General features: G+C 45.0%; 1 protein-coding gene and 1 long non-coding RNA gene across 4 annotated transcripts in view; one reads left to right on the top strand and one right to left on the bottom strand.

The window, feature by feature from the left end:
* The window catches only part of MMS22L (MMS22 like, DNA repair protein), a 377026-nt gene that overhangs the window by 120655 nt on the left and 234194 nt on the right, over window positions 1-22177 (top strand). For all 3 annotated transcript variants that reach the window (XM_078778618.1, XM_078778619.1, XM_078778617.1), the window contains 2 exons: window positions 3229-3362; window positions 11087-11200. In XM_078778618.1, the coding sequence (XP_078634744.1) occupies window positions 3229-3362; window positions 11087-11200 (248 nt within the window). The remainder of the gene's footprint in view (window positions 1-3228; window positions 3363-11086; window positions 11201-22177) is intronic.
* The window catches only part of LOC144892364 (uncharacterized), a 162698-nt gene that overhangs the window by 51542 nt on the left and 88979 nt on the right, over window positions 1-22177 (bottom strand). The window lies entirely within an intron of this gene.

Raw genomic sequence — 22177 nt, 5'->3', positions numbered from 1 at the left:
TGGCATGCATTTGGGTATGTCAGTGCTGGCATCTCTACCTCCACGGCATAGCCTTCACGATGCGAACAGACCATCAAGCTCTCATGGCACTTTTGACTACCAGCGGCCCAGGACATAAACCACTACGATTACTCAGGTGGGCAGACCGCTTGAATCAGTACAATTTTAAGTTGGAATTCACACCGGGACGCCAGAACACCGTTGCGGACCTTCTGTCAAGAGCGGTTGTTCCACCATCAACGACTCAGCAGGAAACACACCGAACCTGATCTAGTGCAACTGCTTCAGGCACCCTTGTCCACTGTTGTTTCCATGGAATCACTTTGTAAAGGGTCCCAGGACGACGCTCTGTTTACCACGCTCCGTACCTACATTAGAGGGGGGTGGCCGTCCAACGTGAAAGGGGAGCTGTTACCTTACTACAGAGTGAGGGCAGAATTATCCTGCTGGGAGGATGTCTGCATTGCCAGAGGTCACCGAACCTTGATTCTGGCATCCCTTAGAGTGCAGGTCTTGCGAATGGCACATGAGGGACACCTTGGAGTAGTGAAAGTAAGCAGCGCTGCAGAGACATTGTCTGGTGGCCCACCATCGATCACGACATCGAACTGATGGTCAAGGATTGCACTGCATGTCTCCTCAGCGGAAAATCCTCTCAGCCAACTCCTGTCCCTCTATCCCCTATACAGTGGCCATCCGCACCTTGGAAACATCTCCAGGTGGACCTTTGTGGAGAACTGCATGGGGCACCAGCCCATGCCCGTTACCGACTCGTGGTGTATGACCTCCATTCAAAGTGGCCTGAAGCTTTGCCACTGGGGTCAGTCACCACTCAATCGGTTATTCAAAAGCTTGATTCATTGTTTGCCCGGTGGGGTCTCCCGGATATCATTCATTACCACAGACAACGGGCCCCAATTTATTTCTGCTGACTTTACAGCTTACCTGGCAGAGAGAGCTATCAAGCACATTAGAACAGCCGTATACCATCCTCAAGCTAATGGAGGTGTGGAGCGCCTCAACCAGACGCTAAAGAACGGCATCTGTGCTTACCTGACCGAAAGTTGGCAGTTTGAAGCAGCTCTCCTCCAAACACTCCTACACTTTCGGGCCTCCAAGCACACAACTACAGGGGTATCTCCCACGTCGCTAATGCTGGGAAGGGAACTACAACTCACGCTCGATCGCCTTGGCTTTGCCATGGGTAATCCTACATCGTCAGCTACACGTTTGCAGGTAGAGACCCAGCAGCAGCGTATGAGGTTGAGGTTTGACCAGTCCAAAAGGGCCAAACCACCGACGTTACAGGAGCGGGACTGGGTGCGTGTCTGGCTGCCTCGGCGTCGCAACAAGCTGCAGCCTCGATGGTCGGACCTATTGCAAATCGTTAAGAGATTGGGAGCAGCCACCTATCGTCTACACGATAGATCACGATGGCATGCGAATCGCTTGAGGAAGGTTCCTGTATCACCGGTCGGGCAAGGACAGGGAAGCATTTCTCCTCTTCTTTCCTGGCAGCCGCCAACTGTGATTGACAACAGGCCTGCGGACACACCTGCACCTCCAAGGGTTCCCTCAAGTTGTTCAGCGACCTCAAAGGGCTAAGCAACAGCCTACATGGATGAAGAACTATGTGATTGGCTAATTGTTTTTGAAAAGGGGAGGGAAATGTAATGTTTGGAATTCACATGTTTATAATTGATATGTTTGGAATACTGGTGTGACGTCATCGGAAACGGAAATGACGGTTGGAGTAGAAAGTGTGGGAGGAGCTGAGAGAGGCATGCAGTTTGGGGTGAGGCCTGAAGCCGAAGGCTGGGTGATTGGTGATTAAACCGTTGACGTTCACAAGCAGTACGTTTCGTGTGATTACTGGATACAACAGGAATACCGTATACATTTTGACCCTTTAGACTGCTGAGACCCCTCAAACCTTTGACGACCCTTTAAGTCACCCATGACCCTTCAGACCACCAACACTCCTGAAGACTCAAAATACCCTCAAAGACTGCAAAGACCCAAAATACCCTCAAAGACTGCAAAGACCCAAAATACCATGAAAACCCTTAAAGACCCTGAATACCAAAAATACCCCAAAGACCCAAAATACCCTTAAAGGCACAGAGGATCCAAAAGACCCAAATGGCCATGAAGACCCTGAAGACCCAAAACACCATGAAGACCCAAAGCACCCAAAAGACGCTGAAGACCCAAAAGCCCCCAAATACCGAAAACAGCCTGAAGACCCAAAACGCCCTGAAGACTCAAAAGCCCCTGAAGATCCTGAAGACCCAAAACATCCCAAATACCCCAAATACTCCAAAGACCCAAAATACCCTTAAACAATGGCCCTGAAGACCCAAAATACCCTCAAAGACTGCAAATACCCAAAATACCATGAAGACCCTTAAATACCCTGAATACCCAAATTACCCCAAAGACCCAAAATACCCTTAAAGGCCCAGAGGATCCAAAAGATCCAAATGGCCCAAAACACACTGAAGACCCAAAACGCCCCGAAGACCTAAAACACCCCGAAGACCCAAAACACCCCGAAGACCCAAAGCACCCAAAAGACGCTGAAGACCCAAAAGCCCCCAAATACCCAAAACACCCTGAACAACCCAAAACACCCTGAAGACTCAAAAGCCCCTGAAGAACCTGCAGACCCCAAAGACCCAAAACATCCCAAAGACCCAAACCACCCCAAAGACTCAAAATACCCTTAAAGGCCCAGAGGATCCAAAAGACCCAAATGGCCCTGAAGACCCAAAATACCCCAAAGGCCCAAAAGACCCTGAAGACCCAAAATACCCTGAAGACCCAAAATACCCTGAAGACCCAAAATACCCTGAAGACCCAAAATACCCTGAAGACCCAAAATACCCTGAAGACCCGAAAGTCCCTGAAGACCCAATTTTGGCCGCTCTCCCCCACCATTCCCGCATCACCATCCATCCCATCCCCACTCCACCATTCCCCCACTTCCCCTCACAACCCCCAATCCACCATCACCACCACTAACCCCCACCCACCATTCCTGCCATCCCTCACTCCCTGAGAAAGCAGACATGGTCAAAGATGCCTATCCCTCTGAAACGACGTGTGGTGAGGCGGATGTCGCCGAGTCACGCAGGTCTGAGGAATATATTTGTTTACTTTTTAACAAGGGGTCTTTATTTGTGCAGCCAGAAATGTTTTTTTATTTTATTTGACAATCTCTTGCAGATTCGCGATTGTGGTCTCTCGAAGTTGGGTTGGATTGGTATGGCCCGACCACCTCCCCATCAGTTCTTCTGGATGAACAGTGCACCAGCTTATTGTACGATCTCATAGCCATGGCTACACGGCGCCACAACCAGGCAAGTGATAACTGATAACCATGCCAACCCACACAACCATGCAAAACATTGTTTGTATCTGTTGGGACTGAACCTGTGATGGTGATCAGCTGAGACTGGAATATGCATATTGGTCACGTTTACAACCCAAAATAAATGGCATGAATGACTTGTATGATGATATGTAACTGCGTAATTTCATAAACCCTTGCCAATCTTACCACAAGGGTGGAAGTGGGGTTGGGGAGTGGGGGGTGGGAGGGGGGGGGGGGGGGAGGGAGAGGTCACTGATCACCTGAAATAGGATGGCCTAGAGGTACACATACTTGCCTCTGACCTGTGTAGCCTGAGTTTGAATCTCAGCTTGCATCATTACGTACACATCGTGAAACTGCAGTTCAGGACAGCTCAACCAATGATTCTCATCTATGGCCAGGTCTTGCTACTTGGCCAGCTTTGTTCTTTGCCGGCCTTCTGTATCCAGCCCACTACATTGGCATGTTGAAAGTTACCTAATCTGTTATTCAACTGAAGCAGGATAGTAGTTGACTTTAAATCCTTGATAATTTGCATAATCTTGCTGATGTGTTTTGATGTAGTGGGTGAGTAAATTATGCCTGTGTGGGGTCATGGAAATCAGGCAAGAGTTATGGAAAGTCATGGAATTTCAGATTCCCAAAAGGGTATGAAGCCTGTTTAGGGAGTGCATCATGATTGTGAATATGAAAGCTCGAAGGTGTCTTGGGCTTTGCACAGCAGTGAGAACCAAAATGGCGGCCGAAATATTTTTTTCCATCAGAATGAAATTGTGGGTGGGTTGAGTCAGGCCAGCTGTCCAACCAATACGTGGGAAGGATTGTTTCAGCAACACGAACACACAAACAAGCGTATGTTATAAAACAAGATAAGATGGCGGTGTTTGTCACGTTTGCTCTTATTTCAAATCACTTCCAGCATCATCATAAACCTTTGTAGGTAAAATTAACAGTCTTACAAGTCTTCTTTCAACATCTAAATTTACTTGCAGGTTTAATTTCATTAGACTCAGTCGAAAGTTGACTTTTGTAAAATCATTTGCTATGCTGCATGACGTCACGCATTCAGGCCAGCGGTGCTTCAAGCCACCTGTCATAGGATTGTTTTTATCTTGCCAATGTCCATGTACGTCTTCATCCCCAATGCCTCAAGGACCATAATGGGTTAAAGGGGAAAACATTGAGATAATTGGAGTTTTCCACATGCTAACTGAACATTGTATGTGTAGGTGGGCAGAAAGTCTTTTTATATATATATATATAAAAAAAAAAAAAAAAAAAAAAAATATAGTTGTGGCCAAAAATATTGGCACCCGAGCACTTTTTTCAAACAATGCACCATTTCTTCCAGAAAATTGTTGAAATTAAAAATATATTTTGGAATCCTCATATGAATTTATTTGGTTTGCAGTGGAACAAAACAAAACAAAAAACTGACAAAATGACTAAATCTTAGCTTATTCCACACAGAAATGCTAAAATGGCCTGGACAATATTATTGGCACCTTTTAGAAGTTGTTAGAAATAATTAGATTTCAAGCAGGTGATTCTCCTTCACTTTGAAATTTAACTCACCTGTGGTGAGTTACAGGTGCCTGCAATATGAAAATCACTCATTCAACCAGTTTGAATAGAGAAAAGGAGTCATTCTGCTGTTTTGTGTCACTGTGTGTACCGCATTGATTATGGAGAAAAGAAAGAAAACCAGAGAATTGTCTGAGGAGGTCAGACACAACATTGTAGCCAAGCATGGACAATCTCAAGGCTACAATTCCTTTTCCAGAGACCTTGATGTTCCTATGTCCACCGTACGCAATGTTATCAGAAAGTTTAAGGCCCATGGCACTGTAGCCAACCGCCCTGGACGTGGCCGCAAGAGAAAACTTGATCCAAGATTGCAGCGAAGGATTGTTCGAATGGTGGAGAAAGCACCTCAATCAACTGCCAAACAGATTCAAGCTGACCTTAAGACACAAGGTACGACAGTTTCAACTCGCAACATCCGTCGCCAACTCAATGAAAGGGGGTTCTATGGTAGGAGACCCAGGAGGACTCGACTTCTGAGAGAGAGAGACTTAAGAAAGCCCGACTGGAGTTTGCCAAAACACACCTGAGCATGCCAAAATCCTTCTGGGAGAATGTCCTGTGGACAGATGAGACCAAATTAGAGCTTTTTGGTAAAGTACGTCATCTCTATGTTTACAGAAAACAAAATGAAACCTTCAAAGAAAAGAACACCTTCCCTACAGTCAAACATGGAGGAGGTTCAGTGATGTTTTGTGGTTGCTGTGTTGCCTCTGGCACTGAGTACCTTGAATGTGTGCATGGCATCATGAAATCAGGAGATTTCCAAGGTATTTTGGAGCGCAATGTTCAACCCAGTCAGAAAGCTGGGTCTCTGTCGAGGGTCATGGGTCTTGCAGCAGGACAATGACCCCAAACACACTTCAAAAATCACCCAGGAATGGTTCACGACAAAACACTGGACTGTTCTGAAGTGGCCAGTAATGAGGCCAGATCTAAATCCCATTGAACACCTGTGGGGAGATCTGAAAACAGCAGTTGGGAGAAGGCACCCTTCAAATCTGGGGGGAGAACTGGAGCAGTTTCCACAAGAAGAGTGGGCCAAACTGCCAGTAAAGAGGTGTAGGAAGATCATTCATGGCTATAGGAAGCACTTGACTGCAGTTATTTTGTCCAAAGGCTACCACATATTAAGTCTCGGGTGTCAATAATTTTGTCTGTGCCATTTATTTTTATTTTTATGATTTAAAAGAATATATTAAGCTATGAATCAAAAATAAAGGTTCTGTAATATTAACAGTGAAGTACATAATTGTGGAGACCAAATAGTTTTGTCAATTTCAACTTATTTTTAGAGAAAATTGTGAGTTATTTGAAAAGAGTGCGAGGGTGCCAATATTTTTGGCCACGACTGTTAGTAAACGTTTCTTTGCTTTCTGTTAAATATCTGAATTTCATTAACTGTTTTGGTTTAGATTTGTACCCATATGATTTTGAAATAGTTTAACTCATTCTCACAGTTGTGGAGCTCTCTTATCTTTGATACAATGTGCCGGGGTGAAACTCCTTCCATATCTTATGGAACTCCCTATTCTTGTAACGAGACCCATACAGAGGTTTCCATATTCTTGTCATCAGAAAAGTATGCCACGATTTTTGGGAATTGAGGTGCTATTCAAATATGCTGATTGGTTTCTTAACCCATATCATCTGGATGGGGTCCAATGCTACGTATTGTGACCACAATTATGTGAATTACTTCTTGGTAGTTTTTACGAGGTATTTTTGTAAACTTTACCTGGGTACAAAAGCTTCCGAGCTTCCAAGCAAAAGGGGGGTTTTACAAAGGTCATTGCTGGCATTTACAAAACGTATATATAAAAAAGAATGGTGACATTGTAACAAAGCATATATTCATTAATAATAATAAATATTGTCGTGTGTCCGCCCTGAAGTGAACACCACAGGGTGACACGTATGACCAAACAAGCTTTAACTCCAAGGCGCTCAATCCAATGATGACGGTATTATTTACACGCGAGGGAAAGGAGGATGACGAACTTACATGGGCGGCTTCCACCCGACGTCTTCGCACCTGAATAATCACTTAAACCCGACACAGAATTAAAATGTACAAAAATACCGGCTTTATTGAAGAAAATGCCGGTAACAAACGAATACATGGTAAAAATAAATTCATAATTGGAGCACCCCCAAACAGACTTGAATACAACACAAAGGGGATAAATAAATGAAAGTAAATAATGCGTAGGTGTGTACTCAGCTGCGAGCGGCTTCTGAACCCCATCAGGAATCGTCAAAACCTCCGTGTCCTTGGCGGGAACAGCATGCTTTGCTGTGCAGCTCGAGAGCGGGAACCAGGCCTCCATGCACAGTTTGCTCCTCTAGCCGTCGAGCGAGCAGGCCACGCCCGTCCACTCGTCTCTGCTCCACACAGCACCGCCGCCTCTCCGGTGCACTCAGCACGGCCCTCAGCCATCACTAAGCCACGGCCAAGTGCACCAGAGTTAAATTAACTACCACGGCACCAGTGGTAGTTAAATGTCCCGGTTCCGGTCACTTTTATTTCGTGCTATAAATGCACGATTTCTGTCTAGGTGTGTGTCACGGTCTTTTTGTGTGAAGAAGACCAAAGACCAAAGAAGACCAAGGTGATTCTGTGTGTCACGATCACGATATTTTCTGCATGTGTCATAAGGAACAGAGGAATAACAGAGGCCATTACATACAGAGGCCATTACATACAGAGGCCATTACATACAGAGGCCATTACGTACAGAGGCCATTACGTACAGAGGCCATTACGTACAGAGGCCATTACGTACAGAGGCCATTACGTACAGAGGCCATTACGTACAGAGGCCATTACGTACAGAGGCCATTACGTACAGAGGCCATTACGTACAGAGGCCATTACGTACAGAGGCCATTACGTACAGAGGCCATTACGTACAGAGGCCATTACGTACAGAGGCCATTACGTACAGAGGCCATTACGTACAGAGGCCATTACGTACAGAGGCCATTACGTACAGAGGCCATTACGTACAGAGGCCATTACGTACAGAGGCCATTACGTACAGAGGCCATTACGTACAGAGGCCATTACGTACAGAGGCCATTACGTACAGAGGCCATTACGTACAGAGGCCATTACGTACAGAGGCCATTACGTACAGAGGCCATTACGTACAGAGGCCATTACGTACAGAGGCCATTACGTACAGAGGCCATTACGTACAGAGGCCATTACGTACAGAGGCCATTACATACAGAGGCCATTACATACAGGGGCTTAATTACCCATAATCCCTAACTAATTAACATAACCCCACCACTCGTGATGGGAACGAAGATACGTGCTTACACGACATACGGTCTATCGGATCCCTACTTATGATACATGGGGTTTCTTCTTCTTCACGACAGTCCGAGCACACTACCTTTGCAATTCTACCTGGACTTAGGTATTGCCTACCCCCTACAAATGTAACGATAATAACTAGAACGGCACTAAGTAGAGAGCATACCTCCGCCAGGTGAACAGTTTACGTTTTGTATCATAGAGTAGACCAGAAAATCACAATACAGAATCACGTTTAATCAAAATCACCCATCCACAACTTTTTGAGATATCCTGCTATATATCATTTTTGGCCCAATCTCCCAATGGTGAAGAATCACTTAAAAACTTCTACTATCTGGATCCGGATCTTCACCAAAATTGAATCGATTCTTCCTTGTCACACACACACAACCTCTCTACCAAGTTTCGTCCAAATCCATCCATAACGTTTTGAGATATCCTGCTATGTATCGTTTTTGGCCCTCTCTCCCAATGGTGAAGAATCACTTAAAATTGTCTAGTAGCCGAATCCGAATCTTCACTAAAATCGGATCATTTCGTCCTTGTCATATACACTACCTCTCTGCCAAATTTCGTCCGAATCCGTCCACAGCTTTTTGAGATATCTTGTTCACAAACAAACGGACAAACGGACACACGGGTGAAAACATAACCTCCATCCACCTTTGGTGGCGGAGGAAATCATAGCATCATTTGGCAATAATAATAGCGAACGTATAACGCCTGCCCTGACCCAAGCACATCCGGGAAAGGCAAATTAATGCTCAAGCAGTACAGCAGGCAGGTATGCTACAAGGCCGTGAAAAATAATGTAAATTTGAACCAACGGGACCACTAGTGTATCAAAAGTCCTGGAAAGGTATGTGGTATTTAGAATTAATTGATTTTATGATGATAACATGCTGTACTAACTGAATATAATCTTCCCAGCAATGGATGTTCAGGTGAAATAAATACAAAAAATTCCCCCAAATATCACTTTTTTTTTATTTGCACAGTTTTTTTTGTTACAATTTGGACACTATCACTGCAAAAATGCATATTTTGACATCAGTTTTTCAAAAATTTCCTTGTTGAGCATGCCCCTGGAACCCTCTAGAAAGTACTTCCTTTTTTTCTAAACTTCTGCAGTTTCACCCATGAATGTGTATTTACCCTTTTCACCTCATGGATAGCAGCCTCCTCCGCTGTCCCCCCTCAGCTTCAGGGAAACTTGTTTTGTAATGCAAGATGCAAAATTGTTTGGGTTTATAGCATCTTCTTAGCATCTTTAGTTTAAGATTATAAATTGAAAAGGTGACTATCTTTTTTTTTTGCCCTCCTGTTATCGCTTTAGCGAAGTAATCTGGTGGGTTACAATTTGCCCTGAGAACAAAAGGCTTTTGGGGGATGAGGTTGTCCAGTATCCACTCATTTTGAGGGTTCACAATTGCTACATTTACAATGGTGATTGTACCGTCACATTTCTTGCATCCCACAAATACCCTTGGGGTTTGTTTCCCTTTTATGGATGGTGGACCTCAAACCAAAAGACTTGGTTAATGCTACGTTCCCTGGTGGAATTGAAAAGAAAAATAACGGGGGAAAGGTGGTTGACTTTCAGAGATTTGTCTTCCTTTTGGTTCTCAAATTGAAATGTTCACTGTGCATAATGAGAATTTGATTCCAAAAAAGGAAAAATGAGAGAGAGGAAGAGGAAGAGAGTGGAGACAGGAGCCTTGATGGTTTTAATCAAAACGCCTTTCTGACTCGGGCGTCCTTGACAAGAGGGAAAGTAAGACTCCATTGTACCAAGAATTATCCTAGTTGCTTTGGTCTTCTTGCTCATTTATTAAAGCCATTGGGAACTTGCAGACATATTTAAAAGAACTGCACAGTGAGAGATGGGCAGCGAAAGCGAGGGAAGGAAGGTTACAAGCTAATCAAACAGTCCCTAGTCTTATGAATAGGCAAGAGAGAGGCGTTTTGAGCGCCTCGGCCGCGGCTAAACCCCACAGCTCTCTCTCTCCGTGGGCCGCTTTTGCATACGAAACAAAACTGCTACTCTGCTCACAGACCTCGACTCATCCCGCAATAGGCCCTGCTTTGCCTCCTTCACAAAGGTCACGGAGTGCGCAGTGCTAGTTGCATTTTTTTTCCTCTTCACTCTGACTTTCCCTTGTCACCACTCCTCGCACTTCATCTTTTGCTCCTGCATATTGTTAGGATTTATTTGGGTCCTTCTTTTCATCTTCTTTTGTCCACAATTTTATTTTCCTTTGTCATTATCAGTATTTTTCCATATGTTTCTTTCTTTGCTGTTCCTGATTTCTTGCTTCTTATCGCATGCTTTTCTTTTTCCTTTGTCTGCCTCCTGTGGGAAGGTCTAGCATTTGTCACTGATTATGAGACTCATTCTAGACTAGAGGATAAAATAACCAAAGATATATGACTGCCTTCGCTGATATATTTTTCATCATTGTTGGCATTGTATGATGTTTTTAGTTGGGACTGCACAAAGTGAGTACCCAAGTATAATGGAAGGAAGATGTCAGAAGGTTCATGGAGGAGGAAGATCTACTCCTCATTTCCCACATTTTTGTATTACATGATGTCATGAAAGTTTGTCTTGAAATTTAAGAAAGAATTGCTGGATTAGAATTCCTGCCAAATGTTTTTTTTTTTTTTTTAATGAACACCACTTGTACTCTCCTCTGCTTTATCAATGATTGCACACGTCATGTGTCGCTGTTCACTTGAAAGCATTGTCGGACGAAGTGACAGCACATGGTCATAACTTTTGATCATCTGCGTCACAGCTCAGCTTTCAGGAAGAGCTGGCGACATCACCGTTCTACTGTGCATGCACGCGTGACCTCTGGATTTTGCTCCAGAACTTGCTGGACCACCGCGCAGACGGCAGTGATAGGAAGGTGAGGAATCTGGTTTCACGCGCTTCCACGCGCTTCCACGGAGAGAGCTCCTCGCTGCTCGAGACTTGTCGAGTGAGCTTGCTTTGTTGGTCGTGGCGCTGCATACCATTCCGCCGATGATCCTTTTGCCACTTGTATTCCTGTCAGCTTTCTTGTCTCCTGTCACTTTCCTCATGTCATTTTAATGTCATCGAACGTACAGGAAATGTTTTGCTTTTACATTGTGCCCATTGGTTATGAATGTTATTTTTCACTTTTGTTCTAGCAAGCTTGAATGCTTTATGTATGTGACGTTTCTTCTTTGATTGAGATTTGGTCATTTTAAGAGGGTTCTCTATGGTGAGAACGGCTCCTCATGTAGTCGCTTTGATATGCGCAATGTGACAGTTTTGACTCCTCTTTCTTATTCTCTCCTTCCTTCCTCACCCTACTATTTTTCTCCTTCCTTGCCCTCTTTTTATCTCTACCAAGTTAATGCAACTTACAGGTTACCATTTTAATATTTTATCTGTAATCAAAGTTCACATATAAATCAAAGAAATATAAATGGTATTCATAGAAAAATATGTATTTGAAGCTGACGGAAGAGAAAAACTATAGTGGATTCAAGGCATTTCCTACAATTATGGAGGATAGGGGAGAACATTTGGACGTGAGATGAAACGGGATCTGAAAGGAAGAGGTAGTATTAGGGATGAGGGTTAGTGAGAATGAAAGAGATTGTGGTTAGGAATGGCAGTGAGATGTGATCTTAAAGGGAGACAAAGGAATGCAGGTGTCCAGAGAGCATGGACTTTGGAAGGTTGATAAGAAGGGGATGCTGAATGAATGTATTCATAAAGGAAGGGCTTTTGCAATGGTTTGCATCAAGGAAGGGGGGCTAAAAGGGCAAGGGTGGCAACCAGATGAGACGGAGGCAATATTACCTGAGGGACCACTGACCTTTCTGTGGTGATGGAGGAGTGGATCCTGTGTGTCGGTCCATCTGGGTGATGCTGAGTATTTTCAGTGCTTTTGTGTGGGCACGACCGCAGTTAACCAAACACCATGCCATCATCTTGATTGTAGGAAACATTTTCTCTGTACTGTAAACTGCAACACTGGCTGTGACATCACATTATAGTGTTTGGTTGTTTTTGACGAGCAAAGGAACCCTGCGTTGCCGAGCAACGCCGGCTCCCCCCTCACACCCCTTCCTCTCACTCCTCCCACTCCTTTCCCTCCCTCCTCCCATCCCCCCATCCCCCCTCTCTTAAGACTCCCCACTCCTTACCCTCCCCCTCCCACCCTCCCTCTGTACTCCCATTCCACCCTTCCGCTCCCTCCAGACTCCCCTCCTTTTGGATTCCCACTCCACCCTTCCCCTCCCTCCTCTCACCCCATCTCTTGCTTATTGACTTCACCCCATCCCCCCATACCTCGTTTAATTTATCACGTTGCCTCTAATGTTTATTTACTTCACATATGTGAATAACATGTCCATCAGTTTGTTGATAAGCCTTGAAAAGTCGGGTGAAAACCAAAAGTTTTTTTTTAAATCAAATATTTCACTATTTTCTTTCCTCTATATAATGAGAACGTACCTTCAATGGGGCAGTGTATATTAGACCGCTGCCATGATCGCTGCGAACAAAACAAGCATTACCTCGTTTCCCCTGCATGAGTACTAATCAAAATGTACCTTTGTTTCCTCAAAACAGTCCCTTCATTTAATGATCGAAAACTCGTTCAGTCTTCAAATGGACACGAGAGGGCGGTACGACTTTGATTAGGCCAAAACAAAATGGCGGATTAAGGCCCCAGCAAAGATAATGTGGGTTGATGAAGGGTATGCCTATTTTTGGTTTTAATTTAAAAATAATCCTGTTTATTATCTTCAAAAGGGGTGCTTACATTTACCCAAACACCTCGTTTTCATTCATGCACACGCACACACTGAAAACAAGGACTGAAAACAACATAGTAAACAAAGCATTGGGACCAGATACATTAACGAGGTTCAAAAAAAGAAGGCATTGCTATTTGAGGTGTCAGTACTCAGCAATTTTGGCCTGAACAATGCAGATCTCGGAGCAGAAAGAAAATAACCAAGACCTCAAAAATGAAGTTCAAAGATCCCGGAAGCTGGACAGCGCCAATATTGTGCCAGTGATTGTTAGAGCAATATGAATAATAATAATAATAATACATTTATTTTATATAGCGCTTTCCAAGAAGCCCAAAGGCGCTTTGACAGAGTACAAAAAACAAGTGCAAAAAGACAAAAATCAATAGGTAAATAATCAAAGCAAAAGGAAGGAGAAGGAGGAGAGACAGTCAGGGGTTAAATGCTGTGGGTAGTGTTGAACAGGTGGGTCTTGAGTGATGTTTTGAATGTGGTGAGTGAGGAGGAGTCTCTGATGGTGTGAGGTAGTGAGTTCCAGAGGGTGGGAGCAGCGATGGAGAAGGCCCTGTCCCCCCAGGATCTGAATTTGGTCCGGATGGGGGGGGGGGGGGGGGGGGGTCAGGAGGTTGGTACCAGCAGAGCGGAGGTTGCGGGTGGGAGTGTGTCTGGAGAGGAGGTCAGTCAGGTAGGATGGGGCCAGGTTATGGAGGGCTTTGTAGGTCAAGAGGAGGATTTTGTACTGGATTCTCTGGGGGATGGGGAGCCAGTGAAGCTTATAAAGGACGGGGGTGATGTGGTCACGGGTCCGGGAATGGGTGAGTAGACGGGCAGCGGAGTTCTGAATGTATTGGAGTTTATTGGTGGTTATTGAGGGTGAACCATAGAGGAGGCTGTTGCAGTAGTCCAGACGGGAGGTGATGAAGGCGTGGATGAGGGTTTCTGCAGCCGTGGAACAGAGGGATGGACGGAGATGGGCGATGTTTTTCAGGTGAAAGAAGGCTGTCTTTGTGATCTGTTTAGTGTATTTGTCGAAGGAGAGGGTTTGGTCAAAGCTGATGCCAAGATTCCGGATGTGAGGGGAGGTGGATACTGGGAAACCGTCAATGTTGAGGGCAAAGTTATGGGTGGATTTGGTGAGCGTTTTTGGGCCAATGATTATTATTTCAGATTTATCATAGTTAAGTTTGAGGAAGTTGATTTGAAGCCAGGAATTTATTTCAGTGATGCAGTTTGTCAGGATAGAGTGGGTGGCGGTAGAGATGGACTTGGTGGAGATGAAAAGCTGGATGTCATCGGCGAAGCAGTGGAATTGGAGACCATGATGGCGGATTAAGTGACCAAGGGGGGACAGGTACAGGATGAAGAGGATGGGGCCAAGAACTGAACCTTGGGGGAGGGGAGCAGTGGGGGATTTGCAGTTATTGATGGAGATGAACTGGCGTCTGTCAGAGAGGTATGATTTGATCCAAGAGAGGGCAGTGCCGGTAATGTGAAAGGTGGTTTCAAGTCGGGTGAGGAGGATGGTGTGATTGATGGTGTCAAAGGCGGCGCTGAGGTCGAGGAGGATGAGAATGTTGAGGTTGCCGTCGTCAGAGAGGAGAAGGTCGTTGGGGATTTTGAGGAGAGCAGTTTCAGTACTGTGGTTGGAGCGGAATCCGGATTGGAATGTTTCATACAGGTTATTGGCAGAGAGGTGATGTTTGAGTTGAGTGGCTACAGCGCGTTCCAAAACTTTTGACAGAGAGGGTAGGTTGGAGATGGGTCTGAAGTTGTTAGGGTGTCAGGGTTTAGTCCAGGTTTTTTCAGAATGGGGGTAACAGCAGCAATTTTGAGGGATTGTGGGACGATGCCTGTAGACAGGGAGGAGTTTATTGTTGCAGTGATAAGTGGAGAGAGAGCAGGAAGGGAGGCCTTGACAAAGCTGGAGGGGATGGGGTCAAGAGTGCAGGTGGCAGTTTTCATTCCTATGAGGAGTTCAGAGAGGTCAGTAGGGGAGACTGGGGAGAACTGAGACAGGGGTTGGCAGGATAAGGGGGGGGGCAGGTGGTTTGAGGGGGAGCAGGTGCGGTGGTGGTTAAGCTGTTGTAGATGTTGCCAATTTTGCTTTGGAAGAATGAAAGGAAGGAGATGCAGTTTTCAACTGTGAATGACTGGGTGGTGGTGTTCAGGGGGCTGAGGAGTTTGTTTATTGTAGAGAAGAGTGCTTTTGGGTTTCCAGAGCCAGAGTGGATAATTTGAGAGTCGTAGGCGGAGCGGGTGCGGGAGAGGGCATCTTTGTAGTGCTGTAGGTGGTCCTTGTAGGATTGAGAGTGAATTGTGAGACCTGTTTTATTGCGGAGTCTTTCAAGTTGGCGAGCACGAGTTTTCATCAGGCAGAGTTCAGGGGTAAACCAGGGAGCAGAATGGGTGAAAGAAACTGTTTTGGTTTTTATAGGCGCAAGCTGGTCAAGGCAGGAGGAGAGAGTGTGGTTGTAGTAGTCAGTGAGGTCAGAAGGGGTGTGGAGGTCAACGAAGGGAGAAGTGGACATTTTTTCAGAGAGGGTGGATGAGAATGAGGTAGGTGAAAGAGCGTTTAGCTTACGGAAGTTGATAGTGCGATAATGCCTTGGTGCTGGGGTGGGGATGTTGATGGTCATAGTGATGGCTAAGTGGTCAGAGAGGGTGAGGTCGGAGCCAGAGAGATGGTGCAAAATTAATCCAGTAGAGCAGACAAGGTCAAGAATGTGCCCACGGTTATGGGTAGGAAAGTTGACATGTTGAGTGAGGTTAAAGCAGGTGAGTAAATCAGTGAAGTCAGTGGTTATTGTGGAGTCAGTGGAGTCCATGTGGATATTTAAATCACCGAGGAGGAGGATTGAGGAGGAGAGGGAACAGAGCTTGGTCAGAAAGTTGGAGAAGTCAGACAGGAATGATGGGTGTGGTTTAGGAGGGCGGTAGACGACAGCCATGACTGACTGCGTGTGACCAGACTTTAAAAGCCAGGTGTTCAAATGATGGAGCAGATGAGATGGAGATGAGGCTGGTCTTGATGTCCTGTCGGTGTATTACGGCAATGATAATAATGAATGAATGGTAAAATAATGTGGATATTGAAAATGAATGAATAATGATGTCAGTGAATGATAAAAAGAACCTGAGAGAGATCTTTAAAAAAAAAAACATCCATGGGAGTATTACTACAAACTAACTGTTGTTGGAAGCTGTCCGGGGTTCGGTGACGATTCTCAAAAGAGCACTCAGAACAAAACTTTGACAACAAGAAAACGTCACAAATTGGTCCATGAATCATGATCCCTTACTGAAATGGATGTAGATACTTCGAGACCTGGGAGGATTCCGTTCCACCTTCTGAAACCCACATATGGATATAACAACGAACTACACACACTGACCTTTGTTATTATAGATGATGGATATAGTGTTATTTATTTATTTGTTTGATATGTTGAGTCTCACCTCCGTAACACCTAATTAGTGTAACAATTAATTGATCGTGCTGAGGTACATTTGTGATACTTTTACCTGTGAAGTGCCGCATGTCTACAAGAGCTCCGCGTGGTGGTTGTTGTTGTTGTGGTTCTTGTTGGGGGTTGATTTTTGAAATGTGCATACATGGGTTCGACAGCTGCCGGACCCCACCTACATTTGTCACTTGACTCCACCCACCATGGCACCAAGACAAAATAATATGGCCACCATCGAGGTTTTCTGGTGGGCCTATACATTAGGCATGTAGGCCTCTGCTGATTATACACTGCCCAGGTTTATTGCGTCAGATTTCCATTGGATATGTTTGGGTCGAGTGTTGATAGAAACAGTGGATGTGTCTTCAAGTGTTACGTAATATCTTAGACTTAGTGGGTATCTGGTCTAGCGTTACAGGGCATTGCAGGGGGGTGGATGGTCAGAATTTAATTAAAAGTAGCATTACGTAAGGAGATCGTAAGGAGATTAAAAGTATCCCCATATTGTGGTTTTAAACAAGCCGGGACCGTGTGACGAATCGGCTCGTTTCAATATAACCGTGGCGGAGGGTGACATGGATGAGAGCTGTCAAGTTAATCTTTTAATAGCGCATTAAGTGTGTGTTTCCTAATCTGTTGTTAATAGCACATAAATGTGTGTCCCAATCCGATGTTCATCTTTTAAGAGTGCTTTAAATGTGTGTTTCCCAATCGGCCCGTTACTGGATTTTAAAAGATGATCCATGCCCTTAACAGAGAATACCCAGAATTACCCAGAATTACCCAGAACCAGAATCCAGAACCCAGAATCCAGAATCCAGAACCCAGAATTGGGGTTACCCAGAATGACCGAGGAGGTGAAAAAAATATATCTGTATATATATTTTGTGATGCATGTTGTGACCACAGTGTGGTCATTCTTTGTTAAAGAGAATATGCGAATTGAAAGACAAGTGTGATTATTGCATTGGAATTCGAAGAGATAGTATTGAAGAATACTTTAGTGGATTCAAGGCATTTCTTTAGTGGATTCAAGGATATACAAGGTAAGTTTGTCTCATTGAACTAATTAATACCCCATTCTCAAAAGGTTTGCCGCCTTGTTAATGGAAAGCAACAGGCAGTTCTTGCCAAACCTTTTAAGGTAACAAGATGGGGATTGGGGACAGTTGACAAAGGAATACCTTTGAAGATAATTTGAGAGTGAGATAGGTTGATTATATTGTTGCGGATCTCAAACGTCGGCCTCCCCCTTATCAAGGGGGGATTAATCCCCTTGTCTTTTATCTAGCCGACGCGATCCGGGGCTATGACGTTCCTTCCGGACGGCGTTAAATAGGGTTGTAAGCCGAATTCGTATTACCTAATTACTAACACCGGCCATGAAGCAAGGAAATAACCCCGCCCGAACCACGGTTTTAGTGGATACGCCGAGCGATAGCGAGCCGCGATTCGGGCCGTTAATAGGAACTAACCCGATTGGAGCGGTTCCTAATCGTGCCACGTTTACCCAATGGAGAAATCACTAAAACGGTCGAATCAAGAGGAAAAGGAAGAACAAGCAATTTATTACACTTTGTACAATGAAGAAGAAGAAGCAATGTACAGTGAAGAAGAAGAAGCAATGTACAGTGAAGAAGAAGAAGCAGATACACAGGGCAGCTTTATGACAGTCTTAACTTATCCCTGGACACGGGCCCGTTCACACTCAGACTCAGACTCACATGGGGGTTGTAGATGGTCGGGTCGAGGGTCCAAAGATGGCGTCCACAGCTCGCTCCGGTCCCCGACTCGTACCACGAAGCAGATGGTAGACGGCAGGCAAGCTCTCCGCGTGTCGTTGGCGTGGATCGGACAATTATATGGGGGGGATCGGCAGGCTGGGCTAGCGGTTACTTCGCGGCTCACGGCCGCGTACGTAATAGAAATACCGGCGCTTTTTATGTGCTCCCCGCAAGCTCACAGCCAAATCCTCGACGAGTCCTGGCAATCAATCAGGATAACAGCGCCTCTGTCATGCGCCAATCGTGCGAGTCCTCCTCGCAATGCAATGCGCTCCCAATAAGTCCTTGTACAATTCGTAACGCCAGGCAGTCCTTTACAGCAAAAGTGCCTCTCCCAATAGTCCTTCACAGTCCTTATCACGCGAGTCCTTCAGAGGGCTTTGTGCGCGCGTTTATATAGCGCCGCCCAGCGAACCCTCTCGAATCTGCCCGACGCGCTCTCACCACGCCCCTTAGGCCATGCCCACGGAGCCCTGGTTGGTTGTTGGGGTCTTACCGGCTCCACCCTTGACGTCTGCTTGACGTGGCCACACCCCCCACCTCGCGCTCCGCCTCTTTTCCAGGCCTTACCTCATGGCATTTGGGCTGGTTTGAGCATCCTAATGCGAGGGGCAATGGGGCGCAGACTGGATGGTGCCCAACGAGGTCGATTGGAGGGTGGGCTGCAAAATGAATGGGACCTACTCTTATTTCTTCCTTTACACAACGCAGGTATCACTATTGGAAATGGCCTTATCTCACATATACTATGAAATAACTAACGTTCTAAGGTGGCCTACGTGTTGCATGTGGACTAACTATGGGGGCAAAACCTTTAACCTTTATTAATCAATATGTACATTTTCAGAACCGCAACAATATTTATTGAAACAAGTTATAATACGAGTTCCCTTGCAAGGCCATGAGGCCCATCAGAGTCTGCACGATTATTGCCAACTTACGGTTGTTTGTTTATGCTCTATCTTTGTAAATGACTAGCCAAAGACCCGTGGAACAGACTTCCATGGAAAACCCTTCCTTTGTTTGCGAAGTCTATAGGCAATTTGTCTAGTATTAATACGTCATTGCTGTACGATTTATCTTCAACGATAAACTTCCTTCTTGGCCATGGTAGATAACATCGTTGGTTCTGAAATAATACACCACTTTAATAATGAACGTTAGTTAGTACAGTATTATTGGCCTATACGTACTGTGTCGTTGGAAGATCTGTAATGTCTATGCTTTCAATATTTGATGGTTATTTTAACAATTGGTTTGTTTGTGTTTCACTCCGAATGAAAAACGTAAAGGTAGAGCATGGCGATTGTGATATATGACGGGTTTGACCGCTTCAACGACATGTTCGGCCTGAACGGCATATTAATTAAAATGGCTGTCGTGGAGTCAGCTATTGTACGCCGTCGTACGCCGTAATGACATCATAGACATAATGACATAGCATGACGGGCAGACGAAAAACTGCCGCTACTTTAATATACAGAAGATGATATATTTTAACCTCCAGTAACTTTGCAGTCACTACGAAGGGATTAATGTTACGATTAGATTTACGATAATATTAACATTACCTTATCATTATTACGAAAATGACATAACTATAAAAAAACCCAAGGCTAATTCCTTACTTCCATGGTTATTAGTACCGTACACTGCTTATCATCGATTCATGAACCATACACTGCTTCAACCCATTAACTTTGCATTCACGACATTGGGATTAAAGTGTTGTGGTTATATTTACTATATTATATATTATTACAAAAATGATACTACTGTATTAAGAAACCTGGGCTTAATTTGTCCGAAGCGGCCCGAAGGTGAGGCTTGAAGGCACGAAGCCTGAGGCCTATACGTGCTGTGTCGTTGGAAGATCCGTAACGCCTTTGCTTTCGATATTTGATGATCATTTTAGCAATCGGTTTGTTTGATTTATACTGAATGAAGAAAGTGAAGGTCGATCATGGTGATTGTGATATATGACAGGTTTGACTGCTTCGACGACGTGTTCGGCCTCAACGGCATATAAATTACAATGGCGGTTGGTTGAGTCAGCCGTCGTACGCCATAATGACATCATAGACGTAATGATGTAGCATGACGGACGGACACAAAACTTCCGCTACTTTAATATAGAGGTGAGGATCAAGCAAGGAAGCAGCACTTGCATTTTTAAAATCTTTCGTTTGACTCTGCCGGGGTTCAAACCGCAAATCTCCGAGACTCGGAGCAGACAATTTAACCATTACTGTATGCCAATGGGGTTGGTCAGTTATTAGTGAAATATCAGTTGGGGAAGCACTTTGCTACCAGTACTTGAAGGCAGAATGCTTAGATCAAGAAATATAAACGTTTAGTTGAAGAATTGAATTATGGTAAATTAAAAAATTAATTATTTCATTTTATCACACTAACATGTAAACAAGGAAACGAAGACTTAAAAAGTCTTCATCAAATATGATCCAGCGCATTGATACAAGCGAGGCTAGAAAGAACCGTTCTTGTCTGAAGGAGAAAAATGCGTCTCATGATGTTTCAAATAAATTGCAGTTGCACCTCTTTTAATACTGCCCTGTAGAACGCTGATTCGTTACAGAGCTCTTTGGCTTGTAGAAAATTTTTTTTAACTAAAAGAAGTAAGAAAATCCATAACACATAGCACTCCCCGAGTAAACGCACTCACTGCCATTTTTTGTACTTTATGCACACGCTCTGAGCCAATCAGCGCTGCTTACATCAGCTTGGTTTTGCAGCAGGATAAGCCTCCTCCACCTCATCTCCCACCGCAGCCATGTCGGAGGAGTCTGAGTAGGAACGACTACAATTATTATTTGTGTTGATGTTTGTACATATTTTGTGTTTTTGATAACTCTTATACCCACTCCCTACGGGAGTGTCAGGAAGGGTCATGTTATTATTCTCTGCTGTATATAGATTACAGTAGATCTAGGCTCAGGTCTGTAAGTCTGTGGGGGACCGGATAAGTATTGTTGCGGTTTTGAAATAAAGGTTAATTTCCCCTCTTAGTTAGTTACACCACAACATGTAGCCTCACGATAGTTCAGTTATTTCTTAGTAAATGTAAGTGTAGCCCTTTCCTGTGTTTAGTTTTGCGTTGAGTAGGCCAGTGAGATTAGGTGTTCTTATGGCACTTTGGTTTTGGTTTAGCGCTGACATACCACGCGGCAGGCCTGAACAAGTTGACCGAGGCCAAAGGAAGGCGGGGCAGGAGGAGCCATCGGTAAGCACGAGCCGCCAATCAGGGCTCGAGGGGAGTGGCTAACCACGACGACCAGAGGCGGGGTTTGGAACATTCGAGTCGGGCCGGGGCGGGGCCATATAACCCTGTTCCGAGCCCCACCCCCAGGGCAGTTCGCAAGTGAGAGTTGAGTTCAGCACAGGAGGACGATCGAGAACGCGGCAGATCAGGAGCGCACGAGATCAAGAGAACGAACGGCACGAGAAGGCAGAACGAATTGAATTGCCTCGTTGTACACAAACTTTGCCCTGTTCCCCGCGCTCTGTGCAGTATTAATCGCGTGCTGTAAAGAACGACCCGCGCCGGGCCACAGACGTGCGATTTTCCTCCTGCCTGCCTTCATCTGGATACGTGCAGTGACCGCCAGAGGGCCACGCCGAGTGAGCTGTCCCGGAGCGACCGAAGCAGGCACGTTTGGCGCGCGAACATCCTTCCTCCATCTCCCCGTGTATGTGAGTGGGCCCATTGTCTGGGGATAAGTAAGACTGACTAAGCTCTGCCCTGTGTCCCTTTCCTTCTACAAATCATTGTGCATAGTGTAAATAAATCCTGTTCTTCCTTCTGATTTGACCGTCCTGTCTCTTC

This window comes from Myxine glutinosa, chromosome 5 (assembly GCF_964187855.1).
Source record: "Myxine glutinosa chromosome 5, kmMyxGlut1.1, whole genome shotgun sequence".
Classification (NCBI taxonomy): domain Eukaryota; kingdom Metazoa; phylum Chordata; class Myxini; order Myxiniformes; family Myxinidae; genus Myxine; species Myxine glutinosa.
Note: the sequence above shows the minus strand (reverse complement) of the source record. Positions and strands in the feature narration are given on the sequence as shown.